General features: G+C 36.7%; 1 protein-coding gene across 1 annotated transcript in view; it reads left to right on the top strand.

Annotated features, from left to right (window-relative positions):
- The window catches only part of CLTC (clathrin heavy chain), a 60,644-nt gene extending 46,462 nt beyond the window's left edge, over nt 1-14,182 (top strand). Inside the window, exons 19-32 of the mRNA XM_082861133.1 lie at nt 892-1,037; nt 1,269-1,452; nt 1,650-1,842; nt 2,290-2,447; nt 2,644-2,808; nt 2,936-3,043; nt 3,126-3,293; nt 3,432-3,581; nt 3,673-3,804; nt 3,921-4,031; nt 4,972-5,142; nt 5,519-5,740; nt 10,676-10,751; nt 13,124-14,182. Coding sequence (XP_082717259.1) covers nt 892-1,037; nt 1,269-1,452; nt 1,650-1,842; nt 2,290-2,447; nt 2,644-2,808; nt 2,936-3,043; nt 3,126-3,293; nt 3,432-3,581; nt 3,673-3,804; nt 3,921-4,031; nt 4,972-5,142; nt 5,519-5,740; nt 10,676-10,751; nt 13,124-13,248 — 2,109 coding nt within the window. The 3' untranslated portion in view covers nt 13,249-14,182. The remainder of the gene's footprint in view (nt 1-891; nt 1,038-1,268; nt 1,453-1,649; nt 1,843-2,289; nt 2,448-2,643; nt 2,809-2,935; nt 3,044-3,125; nt 3,294-3,431; nt 3,582-3,672; nt 3,805-3,920; nt 4,032-4,971; nt 5,143-5,518; nt 5,741-10,675; nt 10,752-13,123) is intronic.
- The last annotated feature ends 825 nt before the right edge of the window (nt 14,183-15,007 follow it).

The raw sequence follows: 15,007 nt of genomic DNA, 5'->3' as shown, positions 1-15,007 counted from the left end.
ATATATATATATCATAAATGTTAACAAAAGTGAAATGTATCTTCTCGAAGAAAATACATCCCGAAAGAAAGAATTTAATTATATAAGACTTCCTCAATTCATCATAGTTAAAAGGATAACAGTAAATTAAACATTTAATAAAATGAATAAGAATTGCTATTTACTAATACCTGAGAAGTGACTCAGTTGATTAGAAACGTTCAAGACAGTGGTAAATCAGCAAAGGATAAGAATTGGTGAGAAAATACAAATGACCTAGTGGGTAAATGTTAAATAAATCTCAATAGAGTAAGCATAGACCTGCAAAGGAGATGCGGGTTTATATCTATATAAAAATTGAAAACATTTATTAAAACCTTAAAAATTGAAGGTTGTTAATAATGGTTCTTAAATTGTTGGTAGAAGTATAAATATAGAAGGGAATAAATTAAAGAATATTAATTTTTCGTTCTTAGGAAGCATTTCTAAGGAAAATTCCCAAGTTAATACAAAGCTTCCTAGAAAAAATGTTCATTGGTGCATCTGGGAACTATGCAAATAGCCAGAAATAGAGGAATTACTGAGTATATAATGCCACATCTGTATGGTTGAATTGTGTGTAATCATGAAAGTGATAATGAGGAGTGGTTATTATGGATAACATTTTAATCAGGGAAAAGCTAGAAATTATGTAATTAGGGTGATTTTTTTTCAAGAGAACGAAAGTATACATGTTACAGGTGTATGTGGATTTATGTAAAAAGACCTTTGGGTGGTAAATTTAAAGGTGTTTTATTTCGTTCCTCCTTCTCTGCCTATTTCATTTTCTACTGAGGCCAGCTTATTCTTATTAGATAATATCATCAAAACCACCTTGACTCTCAGTACTTATTCACTGTATATCCTCTGCAGGTTGTACAGACAGCCTTGTCTGAGACTCAGGACCCTGAAGAAGTGTCAGTAACTGTCAAGGCTTTTATGACTGCAGACCTTCCTAATGAACTCATTGAACTGCTGGAGAAAATTGTCCTTGATAACTCTGTATTCAGTGAACACAGGTATCCTGTGAAGAGGGATCTATTGGCTCTTTATAGTTAGTCTTTAATTATAGCCTGTCAGTTTGGAGAAGGAACAGAGACAAAGATTAGAGAATGTTGTCTAAATTCTCACTTTTCTAATACCCTCTTGTCACCCTACCTCCTGAGGCGAAATACTCTTTAGCTGCAGTGTTTTTTCTTTATGACTAATGAGCTTTTCAAACATTGCATTCAAATCTTTCTTTCTTAAAGGAATCTGCAAAACCTCCTCATCCTCACTGCAATCAAGGCTGACCGTACCCGTGTTATGGAATATATTAACCGCCTGGATAATTATGATGCCCCAGATATTGCCAATATCGCCATCAGCAATGAGCTGTTTGAAGAAGCATTTGCCATTTTTCGGAAATTTGACGTCAATACTTCAGCAGTGCAGGTAAATCTACAGATTACCTGAGTTGATTTACTAAATGTAGTACCTTGTCTTGATTCAATGTATGTATTGTCCTGTGAGAATGGGCATAATTTACTGCTGTGGCAATAGAAGAGCAATAAAATCCTAACCATTTAAATGTAATTGCTGTGTGGTAAGATTCATTGTACTGTAACTCTGATTAAAAATTGGTTGCCTAGGTCTTGATCGAACATATTGGAAACTTAGATCGGGCATATGAATTTGCTGAACGCTGCAATGAACCTGCAGTCTGGAGTCAGCTCGCAAAAGCCCAGCTACAGAAAGGAATGGTGAAAGAAGCCATTGATTCTTACATCAAAGCAGATGATCCTTCATCCTACATGGAAGTTGTTCAGGCTGCCAATACTAGTGGTATGACTTCTCACTTTTATGTGTTTGCCACCTCAGAAAATGTACCTAAGCTAAGCATTAAGTTATATGTCTCTTCTGTATTAAGTAGGAGTTAGAGACTGCATGGCTGTTTGCCCTCCGTCTTAGTTCAGATAAAGAGAGTCTGTTTTGTGAATTTAAAAGTTCCATGGGGAAGTTTAATTTTCTGTTTTGAAGTCTCAAAATTCTCACCTATCTCTAATCCAATAACTTTAAGGAAAAAGGGGATTCAGCTATTCATTTGGTCAGTAATAATACAGAGGCATAATAGAAGTTTCACTATTTTGATGCCTTTCACTGTTTATATTTGTTATTCTCTATACTGTCTCTTTGAAGGGGAAATTAATAGCAATTCTCATTTGCTTCAGTGAAAAGATAAATGTTGCTATGTTAGTGTTTGGGTTTACTTATTTGTTTTTCTATACCTAGGAAACTGGGAAGAACTGGTGAAGTACTTGCAGATGGCCCGTAAGAAGGCTCGTGAATCCTATGTGGAGACAGAATTGATATTTGCACTGGCTAAAACAAACCGCCTTGCAGAGTTAGAAGAGTTCATCAATGGGCCAAATAACGCTCATATCCAGCAAGTGGGTTTCCTGTTCCGTTTTTTTTTTTTTAGGAGTGTAAAAATAGTTGAGCAACTTCATTAGCTTAGTAGGATCAACAAGTGGCAACTGAAAGTTTCTAAGGAAAAATATTGTTTCTTAGTATTAAATTGAGTTGTAACTTTGGAAAGAAGATTAAGTTTAGGCTTACTGAAAATGGTTTTTGTTTTTTTTTCAGGTTGGTGACCGCTGTTATGATGAAAAAATGTATGATGCTGCTAAGTTGTTGTACAATAATGTTTCCAATTTTGGACGCTTGGCATCTACTCTGGTTCACCTGGGTGAATATCAGGCAGCTGTTGATGGAGCTAGGAAAGCTAACAGTACTCGAACATGGAAAGAGGTAATCTAAACAACAGTTTGAGTGAAGAATTAAGATGCTATTTAGGAATGTTCTTTAAACTGATTAATTGAATTAACCAGCCATGTTTACACTTGAGTTCACATAATTGCAATTCTTTAAATTGTAGGTCTGCTTTGCCTGTGTAGATGGGAAAGAGTTCCGTCTCGCTCAAATGTGTGGGCTTCATATTGTAGTACATGCAGATGAATTGGAGGAACTTATCAACTACTATCAGGTAATTAACTGAGTCTTTTGTATTAACTGAGATCTTTTGCCACAGATATTCTTGTCTTTAATTGCATTTTTCTCTTATTTAGGATCGTGGATATTTTGAAGAGCTGATAACCATGTTGGAAGCAGCACTGGGACTTGAGCGAGCTCATATGGGGATGTTCACCGAATTAGCTATTCTGTATTCTAAGTTTAAGCCACAGAAAATGCGGGAGCACCTGGAGCTGTTCTGGTCCAGAGTGAACATTCCTAAGGTAACCAACCTTTAATTTTAAGGCAACTCTGTAGCTAAAATGAATACTTTAATTTTAATTAAAAGAAAGGTGTTTTTTGCTGTTAATTAGAATTAGAGACCCCTATCTATCTAAAGCAATTAAATCTTTCTTATGCAGGTGCTAAGAGCTGCAGAACAAGCTCATCTTTGGGCAGAATTGGTGTTTTTGTATGACAAGTACGAAGAATATGATAATGCCATAATTACCATGATGAATCATCCGACTGATGCGTGGAAAGAAGGGCAGTTCAAAGATATCATTACCAAGGTGTGTACCTTCTTCAGAAGAGAAAGTCTTCAGAAAGAGAAAGCTCATTAGGAAGTAACTCTACCTCATGTATGGATTTTTGCTGTTTTAGGTTGCCAATGTGGAACTATACTACAGAGCAATACAATTCTACTTAGAATTCAAGCCACTGTTGTTAAATGATTTGCTGATGGTGCTGTCTCCACGGTTGGATCATACTCGTGCAGTCAATTATTTCAGCAAGGTAATAATTTTTAAAACCTCAAAACTTCATAGCAAGGAGCTAAGACATTCTTGGATAACTTTTGTCCATGGAACTTTAGCAATGTACGACATTTGTAACAAACTCTTATTTTAAAGGTTAAACAGCTACCACTGGTGAAACCATATTTGCGTTCAGTCCAGAACCACAACAACAAATCTGTGAATGAATCACTGAACAACCTCTTTATTACAGAAGAAGATTATCAGGTAAAACTTTTTGGTTCTTTCATGTATTCTCAAAACTCAGGTTATCATTGAGTTGTAAAGTTGGTATGTTCTGCAGTAAAAACAAAAAGCCCATCATCCCTTAGGACTGTAAATAGTAGGTACTTGAGTGCCACAGATCTAAATTTAGTGAAGTTTTCAGGATTGGTAAATCTGATGTCTCCTAATTAAATGCCAAGTTTGCAGAATTCTGCTTAGATCTTGTCCAAGTTAATGCTTTAGAAAAATACCTAAACATCTAGACTGTAGACTGAGTTGAAAAAGTTTTTGAGCTCTTAAACTAGTCCATAAAACTTACACACACAGTATTAACTCTTTTAGTCACTCTTTTTCTTGCCCAAGAGCATATTAGTACCTGTCTCTTAGTAAACTTTCCCTTGTGAAGGATTTTGCAAAAACAGAATTAAAGTTAAGCTAGTTGCCTTTGTCTTTCTCGTACTGTCAACATGGTTTTTTTTCAGTCTCAGATCCCATGCTGATCTCTATGACTGAATATCATGTTGAGTTGTATCAGGAGTTTACCTAGAGCATAAAACCTTACCCTCCAGATTACAAATCCTTCCAATTTCATAACCATTCGCGTTAGTCCTTGATACTGAAAACTTTGGAGAAAAACATGGTACCTTTAGAAATTTTATAGTGCCTTGAAGGACTTTATTGTTAAACAGTTAGATTGAGGAATGTTGATACTTGTTCATATTACAACTTTGCGGTTTGATTCTTGAATCTCGGCTGTCGTATTACAATAATGGCTCATTGATCAAGTCATATTATACATATATGTCATGTAAGGTATTGATCATATTACATACAGTCAGTCATATCCAGTAATGCTTCATTGATCAAGAACGATGGGACATAAAATTTAAACTAAAATGAAGTACTGGTTTGGCATTTGAATGGCTTTGTTTTATTTTTTAAGGCTCTGCGAACATCGATAGATGCTTATGACAACTTTGACAATATCTCGCTTGCTCAGCGTTTGGAAAAACATGAACTCATTGAGTTCAGAAGAATTGCTGCTTATCTCTTCAAAGGCAACAATCGCTGGAAACAGAGTGTGGAGCTGTGCAAGAAAGATAGCCTGTACAAGGTGAATAAAGTTGGTGGGGGTGGGGCTCTTAAGCCAAATACTAGATGATCTGTGTTAACCCTGGAATGGTATATTATAAGTGGTTATGGTCTATAAAAGTGTTAGTTTTTGCAAGTATGAGAACTGCCTTTAAGCTCCTGCTTGAGGAGATGATAATTAAGTCGATTTCTTGATTCTGGAGGCTGTCTTATGTTTATGTCAAACGTCTCTTTGTTTTAAAAAAAAAAAAAAGCTTTACCCTGTCCTTTCCTTTTCTTTCAGGAAATCCTTAATTTAAACGATATAACTGGGAGGTTTTTTCCCCATTGTATTACTTAGTTTACCAGTTCAGTGTATTTGAATTTAATGTTTGACCTTCATCCTTTCCTTTAAATAGGATGCAATGCAGTATGCCTCTGAATCTAAAGATACTGAGTTGGCTGAAGAACTCCTACAGTGGTTTTTGCAGGAAGAAAAAAGAGAGTGCTTTGGAGCTTGTCTCTTTACTTGTTATGATCTTTTAAGGCCAGATGTTGTCCTGGAAACTGCCTGGAGGCACAATATCATGGATTTTGCCATGCCCTATTTCATCCAGGTCATGAAGGAATACCTGACAAAGGTAATGGCACCTCTGAGAACTAATTATCTTTGAGGATATGTAAAATTCCATGTACAGACTTTGTTTTCAAATGTTTTTTTCTCTAGTAGAAGTAATTTAGTTGATCATAAAATATTCCTATCCTCCAGTAATTTTTAATATCTCACAAATGACATTGAATGGAAAGGGAACTCAAACATAACTTGTCAGAATGTTTACCCTCAGAATACCTCAGAATGTATTTCTGAGGGGCGAATAGTATTATGTCCATGTTGTATGGGTTTTTTTGTTTTTGTTTTTTTTTTAATGTTTGATAGAAACCTTTTTGTCAAAATAATGTCTTCCTCAAATCAATTCTTGTAACTCAGATGACCATAACTTAGTAGTGTAGATTCCCTTCTGTTTGGTCGGTTCTTGACTTTAATATGTATGTCTGTTTCCCCTAGGGAAGCTACACCTATATTCTTAATAACCTGTTAATCTTCTCAATATTTTGATAGTTTAACCCCTTATTTAAAAATATTGTAGGAGGTTAACAATTAATGACACATTTCGTAAAATTGCATTAAACAAGCTGGGGGTATAATCATTTTATAAAATTCACTTATTCATCTTAATGTCCATTTTTGATGTTAAGATGTTTTTTACTTACCCCTGTCCTCAACAGTTACTAGCTTTCATACTATAGAACATATTTAAATGGTCCTAAAGAATCCATTTTGTCAAAGCAAAACATGCTTATTAAAATCAGAGTTTCATATCTGATCTCTTCAAAATGCCTGAGTTAAAGTAGGGGGAAGAGCACTACTAACAACCCCCAGTATAACTGAATATTTCCTTGGGCTGCCATCTAATTAGATATCACGTGTTAGTTATAATTTTTTAAGAATTAACATTTTCTGTGTATAAACTGCTTAAAGTCCAGTGTAAGAGGAAAAACATTCGCCTTGTGTCTTAGCCATAGATGAGAATAGCTTCTTTTCTTATGCATAATGCCAACTTGTGAGACCTGGCTCTAAGCTGCTGTTAACCGAAGTGCTGTAAATTTTACTAGTGATTAAGCTGCTTTCTTTCACACTGACTCTAGCATAAACTCTTCTGCGATAAGCTCTGAAGTTAAAAAAAAAAAAAATTCTAAGTTTGGCTTCCAGTATGCCCGTATTTTCACTTTTCTCATACCTTTTCTAGTGGTTAGATGTTTCTCCCCTAAACCTTTGTTGCTGATTCTACCTTTTTATGCTCAATATGGAATTTGATTTTTTTCTAAGCTGCACCTTCTGAATTCCTTTGCAGGTTGATGCAATAAAGGAAAAGGTGAAAGTTGATTCTTTTCCATCTTTAAGTCTGGAGGACTAAGTCTAAGGAATTTGCATGATTTTTTTTCCTTCCTTTTCTACACTGCTGCTGCTGCTTTTTCCCCCGATAAATTTTCACTAAAGCCTCTGCAAGTCCCTTGAAACATAACTATAATAGAGCTCTAGGACATTAGTAGATGTTTGCTACTAATCGGCTAATAGGCTTTAGGAAGGGCAGGAGGCTAATCAGTAGTTGGTTCACAGTCTCTCTTAAATATATTATTAAAAACTGAGCATGTTGAGTTTCCATATTAATTCCAAAGTTTCAGGAAATTTCTCTTCCCTGTCAGGGTATCTGGACCATAATAGGATTTTCTCAATACTCTAAGTAAAATTAAACAGCCTCTGGTTTTATTTTGTAAGCGTGCCTGACAGTTGCTGAATTTATATATGTATATACATGCCCTAAAAGGCTTTTTGGGGTTTTTTTTGGTATTGAAGGACTGTGATCCAGTTTCTGATCTCTTGATTCTTACTAATTTTTTGCTGAAAGTAGATACGAGAGATACTAGCTGCTTCCGAAGAGACTTTCCTCATGTTTCTCCAGGTGTCCAGTTCTTATGGTGCTAGTCCATTTTCAAGAGGAATCAAAACTTTTAAAATCATTAGAGTAGCTTGCTGTAATTGTTGCTAAGCAACATGGATTATTTCTGTATATAATGAAACAATATTAACTTATACTTTCTGTAATAAGGTACATCTCTGAAGCTACAAATTTGCTCTTATCCATCCGTTGGCTTGTCCAAGGTCAAATTTAGGTACCTTTTGGTCACTGCTTCCTTCATTGGCTTGTCTCCATCCCAGTATAAATGAAACAAACTTACCTCTGGTATCAAATTGTGGTGAGAAAAGGGTGGGAAGGTAAAGGACAGTTGAAACAATTTAAAAGAATTTGGAGGGGGGACAGTGCCTTGGAATTATGTTGAACCAAACTGGAGTCACCATTGGAACTTAGGGCAAACCTGAGTAAAATGCATCGTGTGTGAGGCCCTTCAGCAGCTAGTAAGCAAGGCAGTTAGAAAGCGTGTGTGTGAAAAATAGGTAATTGAACTGCAGTGTTATGCATTGTTTTAAATCAAGCATGTACAACAGTCATTGCAATTACATCATACTACTTTTGAAACTCTTAAAGCATTGCTGTGGGCTGTGTGTGTTTCTTGAGAGCCTGTATAGCAACAGTCATCTTCAGATCTCACTTCTTGCTTCAGTACTTTTGCCTTTTTTTCATGCACACATACACCAAAGTAACTGACTGCATGTTAACTTTTCCTCTGCAGCATATTGCAGTCTTTGTGGAAAAGCCTTTTACATTATAGTGAATTTTCAGTAGTACAGATGGAACTGAACTCAGTGACATACTTACCTGTAATTTTTCTTTTTTAATCCAAGGATCAGAAACTTTTGTTACAGCTCTTAACAAAAGCTTGTGTTCATAAAAGCCTTCTCTGCTTTTCTTTTTTGAGCAGTCTAAATTGGGTCAGTGGAAACAATAATTGGATGTTGCTGTGCCAGAGGCTGTCCCATTAAATAGAAAAATCAAAAATTTTTTTGCTTAGCTTGATATTACTCCTTCAAAGTTGTTACTTTTTGTTTCGTCCCTATGCCCAACCTGCCTATGTCTGTGCCTGGGCATTGTGACATTGCTAGCTCTTCTAAGTCTTTAATGTACTTCTGTAATAGAACTTCTGTCTTCAACATCTGACTCAGACATTAACTTTTAAACACGTGTTCACTTTAGATTCCTTTCCTTGAAAGTCTGGAAATGTATTATGCAGTGGTGGTTTTTTGTTGTTGTTTGATTTTTCTTCTTAGAAGTTATTAACATACACGCATCCATATTTTTTTTGTATAACCTCTTTAGCTATACTTATAGTTTTGTATAACTATTTAGGTTAACAAAACCCCATCTGACTGCCCTTGATGGCACACACTGTGCTTTAAATTATAAAGCTGCAGTAATTTTTGTTTTAAGTTTGGGTGCCAAACAGTGGGTGTTTCTCATGGTACTTATACTGCATAGTAGTCTTTAATTTGATATTGGGGTAATTTGTAACACATGAGCACTTAGGTTATAAAATAGAAAAATGGTATACAAAAGCAAACTAACCCATCTTCCTAGGGTAGAAAAACCACATTTTATCTGAAGATGTCTAGAGTCTACCTGAGCTTACTTTTCTCACATTTTGCTCCCTGACAAATTAGGATGGATTAGACCCACATTTATGGTATTTAATAGAAACAGTTAAAATATGTATAAAATACTGTCCTAACCTTAATGGCCTATGTGAGGATTGAAACACTATTTTAAATAATTTCAAATAGAGACTAGGCGCTGCTTTAACCTTTTTGGGACCCAGTCTATAATAGCCTTTTCACTGAAGTCTGCATGTCTTTTTTTGTGAGTGATTTTTCACTATTGCCTTTTTTGAAGAACATGCAGTGAACATTCATAAAAAAGTTCTTTCCTGCACTCTGCCTCCCCATCTCAGCGCACTTAGGAAAGCCACTATAATAGATAACATTGAGATTTGAAGTTTAGTTTTACTTCAAGTATAATGATAGACCAACTATAAGACTTTTAAATACAGCCTAAGAGACAAATATAGTACAGTTTAAAAGGTAAATGGAAGTGGTATGGTGGAGATTCCCTAATCCCAGTGTCCTAATGTCATTCTCCCCAGTCCTTCACAGAATTCCAGATTCAAATCATGTTAATCCTAGAAGGAACTCTGTAGATTATCTCATTCAACTGACTCACTATATAGACAAGGAAATTTGAGGGTCAGTACAATGGTTTGCCAAGGTCACACAACTAGTTAGTGGAAGGATCTATGTATTCCAGCTCTTTTCTTCCACTAATATATTTGGACTCCTCTACAGTATTATTTCTGTCTGATACTATCCAGTTTTACTTAGAATGGCTAGCATATAGTAGCCACTTGCTTCTTTGGCTTAATTAAAAGCAAAAAATGTCTTCCTCAAAGAAGTTGGGGGAAAATCAGGCATTCCTAGTTCCTTCTTAGAAAACAGAGCATCAACACATGCAGCCTGTCTTTATATAAAAAGATTGAATGTGGAGCCACTTGAATCTTAAACTTCAGTCCGCACGTAATCAGTATTGACAGAAGCTGTGCACAGTTGGCAAAAGATAGCTCATTCTGCACAAGTGCTTATCCAGTCACTAGACTCATTTCACTTTTTTGAATACCATTTCCTTTGGGGAGGGAAGTCTTGCCAGGTCATGAGTTCATTATTATTATCTTTGATACGGTTTAAACTTCATTTGAGAAAGTGGTTCCTTCTCGTTGTCTCCCTCCCTCAGGCTGGCTGCATCCTAGCATGCCCAGTTTTAGCCTGGCGTGAGCTTTTATGGCATTTATAAATCCCTCCTTCCTGAGGGTTTATAATGACAGTGCTAAAAATCACCTTGACTGAAGTATGAACATTGCCATTGAATTTGAGGGGGGCTGAGAATGTTCTTTCTACTCTAGTCTGTTTTATTTTGACAAAATTTAACATACTAAGGCTTTTCCACTTTCTGCCATAAACTAGGTTTATAATACTTTTGAGGTGCTAATTACCATTACCTGTTTTTCTCCAGGTGGATAAATTAGATGCTTCAGAATCACTGAGAAAAGAAGAAGAACAAGCTACAGAGACTCAACCTATTGTTTATGGTAATCTCTTTCTCTCTTTAACCTCACAGAAATATAGTAGACAAACAGTTCATTCTGTGGGGATTCTATCTCAAAATAGAAATGTAGTAAGCTCTAAAGTGCAAAAAGCTCACTGAGTTAAGGAATAAGTCTACTATTTTTTTTTCTGAAAACAGTCTTAAAGCAGGCATTGACATTATTCACTAAGATGATCTTTTTTTTTTTTTTTTTTCTGTTGCTTTACTCACTAAGATAATCTTAAATGCAAAGGTAATCTCAAAAAACAGTCAGTTGGGGCTTCCCTGGTGGCGCAGTGGTTGGGAGTCCGCCTGCCAATGCAGAGGACACGGGTTCGTGCCCTGGTCCGGGAAGATCCCACATGCCGTGGAGCGGCTGGGCCCGTGAGCCATGGCCGCTGAGCCTGCGCGTCCGGAGCCTGTGCTCCGCAACGGGAGAGACCACAACAGTGAGAGGCCCGCGTACCGCAAAAAAAAAAAAAAAAAAAAAAGTCACTTGAGATCATAACCTAATTTACCTAATGCCTGGTCACTGATTGCTTATTCATGAATTATTGAGAAAGATGTGTTGGTGAGCTCAATTTTCAGAAGTACAAAAGGTGAGAGAACATGCCAAGGTCATCTTAAGTGTGCTTTACAGAAATAGTACATCTCTTTAAATTCTGACTAGGACAGAGAACTGGATAGCGTTTCCATTTGAGAACTTTCCAGAGAGATAGGATCTTCAGACTCTCAGTGAATATTTAAGGCAATTTAATTTCTTCCTACATGTGCCTTTCTGAAATACTTCCCCTTTCCATTTCACTCACGGTGAACAGATTGATCTGAGCAACGAATTTGAAGGGTATAGTTTACAGCACTTTAAGCAGGTGGTGTTGGGAGGAGGGTATAAAATTATGGCTGCTGTATCTCAACCTGCTAAAGGAAATGATAGTATACAAATGTCTTATGCCATTATCTGTTTTTTACTATAGATAAGGACTTTGGGAATTTAGAGGACAGGGTAGTTTTGATAAAGTTGGAGAACATAAAGTAGATTCTTAGAGATGGGAGCAAGATGTTTGACATATTTGATATAGGAAACAGTAGAAACAGAAACAGGGTGGATGTAATAATTGGGGGGCATCTACTGAATTTGGCTTATCTTCAGGGTATTTAAATGCATAGTCCTTGTAGGCAGTTGAAAATGGGATTGAGCCAAGGACAGTTGTGACAGTGCCACCTTCTCACCATTCCACCTGCCCAGCCGGCTAAGGAGAGGCATGATGTTGGCACTACTTTGGCACTTCTTTCAAGCCTCTCCTTCCCTCCCCCTCAATTGCCTTGAAGTCTCTGCTGTTTGTCAGAGATTTGCAGACTCATGGGGTTTTTCTTTGTTGTTCTTGTTTTCTCATCATTCCATTGTGATACTAAGAAACTAAGAAGCTTAATGAAAAAATAAAATGCTTATGTTGTTAAAAAAGAAAAAGAAAATGGGGTTGAAATTTCAAGGTAGATGTCAGTATCAAGGTTAGAAGTGTTTTTTTAATAAACTGCTGGTTCCTGAAGAGTTCACTCACTGAAGATGATTTTGGTTGTCATTCACAAAAAAGGAGAGACATGAGGTCACTTGTGGGAGAAATCTCGCCCTAGGTTTATGTTATAGTGGGAGATTAAGAGAAGTACCTCTTTTGCAGGGGGTGGGGAGAGGTGTTAGGTGTATTCTCCCTCTAAATAAGCCAGGTTCTCAACAGGTCGTTTCCTGTATGTGTCAATAACTATTTAAACTTCATGAGAGTGTTAACTTAGTATTTGAAAGAGGTTGTATCCTCTAATGTATTTCACACCTAATGCATATTTGAATATGCCTTGTCTTTGACTTCTTTTTTTTTTTAGTACTGGATACTTTGCTAGAAATGCATTTGGTTTTGTTACCATTTAGACATGTCCAAATCAGGAATTTAAATCTAACTATAAAAGTTCAGTTGTGTTAAAAATATATCTGTTAAAAAATTGTTCCCCTGTGCTAATTATATTGTCACCAAATAAAATGTGCAAACACCGTGTGGTGATAGGCTTATTGCTAGATGTCTTGCCTAAGCATGTCGAGCATGCATGTGCTTATTGCTTTAAATGATGTATGAAGTAACATAATCACTGTTACAGTTCTGGCCTTCAGCCCTGCACGGTTTTTGTTGGCTGTTTAGGCAGGACCCTTCTCAGGGTGACTGTCATGGTGAAATTGAGACAGGCAGAAGTGCCCCCACAAAATTCATTCAAAGTAGAATGAATTATGTTGCTAGAGTAGGGAGACTGGGGTGTGATCATCCTACGATGCTAACAGTTTCTCCCACCTCCTTGCCCCCCACCCCTGCTCCTTTTTGTTTTCTTCTGTAGGTCAGCCCCAGTTGATGCTGACAGCAGGACCCAGTGTTGCAGTCCCTCCCCAGGCACCTTTTGGTTATGGTTATACTGCACCACCCTATGGGCAGCCACAGCCTGGCTTTGGGTACAGCATGTGAGACGGAAAGCTGATCCTGTAGTCGCCTATTTTCGTACCGAAACATCGTCTCTACCCGCTTCTCAGTTTATAACGGGGGAAAACAGGCACATGTTCTTGTAACCTTTATTTCATGAAGGACTACTTTTTGTTTCTAACTGTAAACTTGGATCACGTATGTTAAAAGCTTATTTCACATTCCACATCATTTTAGAATTTATTTTCAAAGGGGAATAGTTTCAGTGTTTTATTCACTTGGGCTTTTTTTCTTCCCCCTCATTCTTTGAAGAAGTGCTTAATATTCAATCTGTTGTGAAGAACCTGATTTGCACTCCGTAGTGTTTAAAGAAAAAAAAAAACTCTAATATTGAATCTCTTAAATTTAGTGTATGTAAACAGCTTACAGTATGTATTGTCTAAATGCATTTAAATCTCTTTTATTCAAAGAAAAGCTAAAGCAGAAATATTGGTATGTGACCATGCAAGACTGTCAATGCCAACAAAGACAACACTAATCAGCATATCCTACACTGGATTGCAGTGCTCTCCAAATTGTTTGAAAAATGCATTACAGACAACTTGCCTGACTTTTAAATGAGCGTAAAAGGCCCTCTAACCTATGCAGGTTTCCTCATTACACATATAGAAAATGCTAGTGTGGTTTTGCTCACTTCATATGTAACAGGTGCCCTTATGTTGTGCTGTATCCTGTGCTTTTTTTGTGGGACCATTCCATTCAGGAACAAAGAGCACCATGATTCCAATCTGTGTGTATTTACTAACCCTTCCCTGAGGTTTGTGTATGTTGGATATTGTGGTGTTTTAGATCACTGAGTGTACAGAAGAAAGAATTCAAACAAAATATTGCTGTTCTTCAGTTTTGTTTGTGGAATTTGAAATTACTCAAATTTAAAATAAATTACTGGACTGTGGAAATAACATGTAGAATGGCAGTTTTACTTAAATATCTCTCAAACTTAAACCAAAAGAACCATTTCATATTGGATACTGAGGCAGTATAGGAAGGCATGAGAGCAGAAGTGGAATGAAGATTGGGACGTGTGAAAACACTGCATTACACTGCGTGCACTCCAGTAGTTAATAAGGTACATGCAGTTGTCTAAAGAACCAGTCAGTGCTGAAGTGGGCTACACTTCTACTACCTCCATCATTTTAACCAAGGGGGCACTTTAGGTGTTTATCTAAGCATTTCATTTATGAAGAGATCATGGATGTTAAATTATATTGAAGTAAGACTATACAAGCATGTAGTTAACATGCTGTTCTTCAGCATGAATTGTAAAGGCCCCCAAATTGTGGGTATTTTAAGTTGATTTCTTTTAAACCAGTGTTTGAATTCAAGTTTTTTTGCTTATGGCTGAGAATGTTACTCTAAGTTCATTTCACTGTTAATTCTCAATAGTTAGAGCCCCCTAACCTAGCTTTGTATTGCTCTGTAACTCTAGGTCAAGCCATTGACCATAAACTCCACAGAATGTTTTTTTAAAACTTAGGACTCCTGCTTTTCCCCACCTTCACCTCCTCCCAACCCCCCAATATTCCTATAGGAAATTATAGTATTAGTTGAAAAAATCCCTTTTCCTTCCTTGGCTTGTCATAGGGAAAACACCTTGCTGCTCACGTCCTGGGCATCCTGTTGTTTCTCCTGGATCTCAGCCCCCTTCCTTCATCTTTGTCAAAATCAAGAGATTTCTCTCTTTTCCCTTCCCATTTAATAGAAACAAGTTAAAATACTTTAGTAAAGGTTTTCTTACAGCATA

This window comes from Leucopleurus acutus, assembly GCF_964270905.1.
Source record: "Leucopleurus acutus genome assembly, chromosome: 19".
Classification (NCBI taxonomy): Eukaryota; Metazoa; Chordata; class Mammalia; order Artiodactyla; family Delphinidae; genus Leucopleurus; species Leucopleurus acutus.
This window is presented reverse-complemented; position numbering and strand designations above follow the sequence as displayed.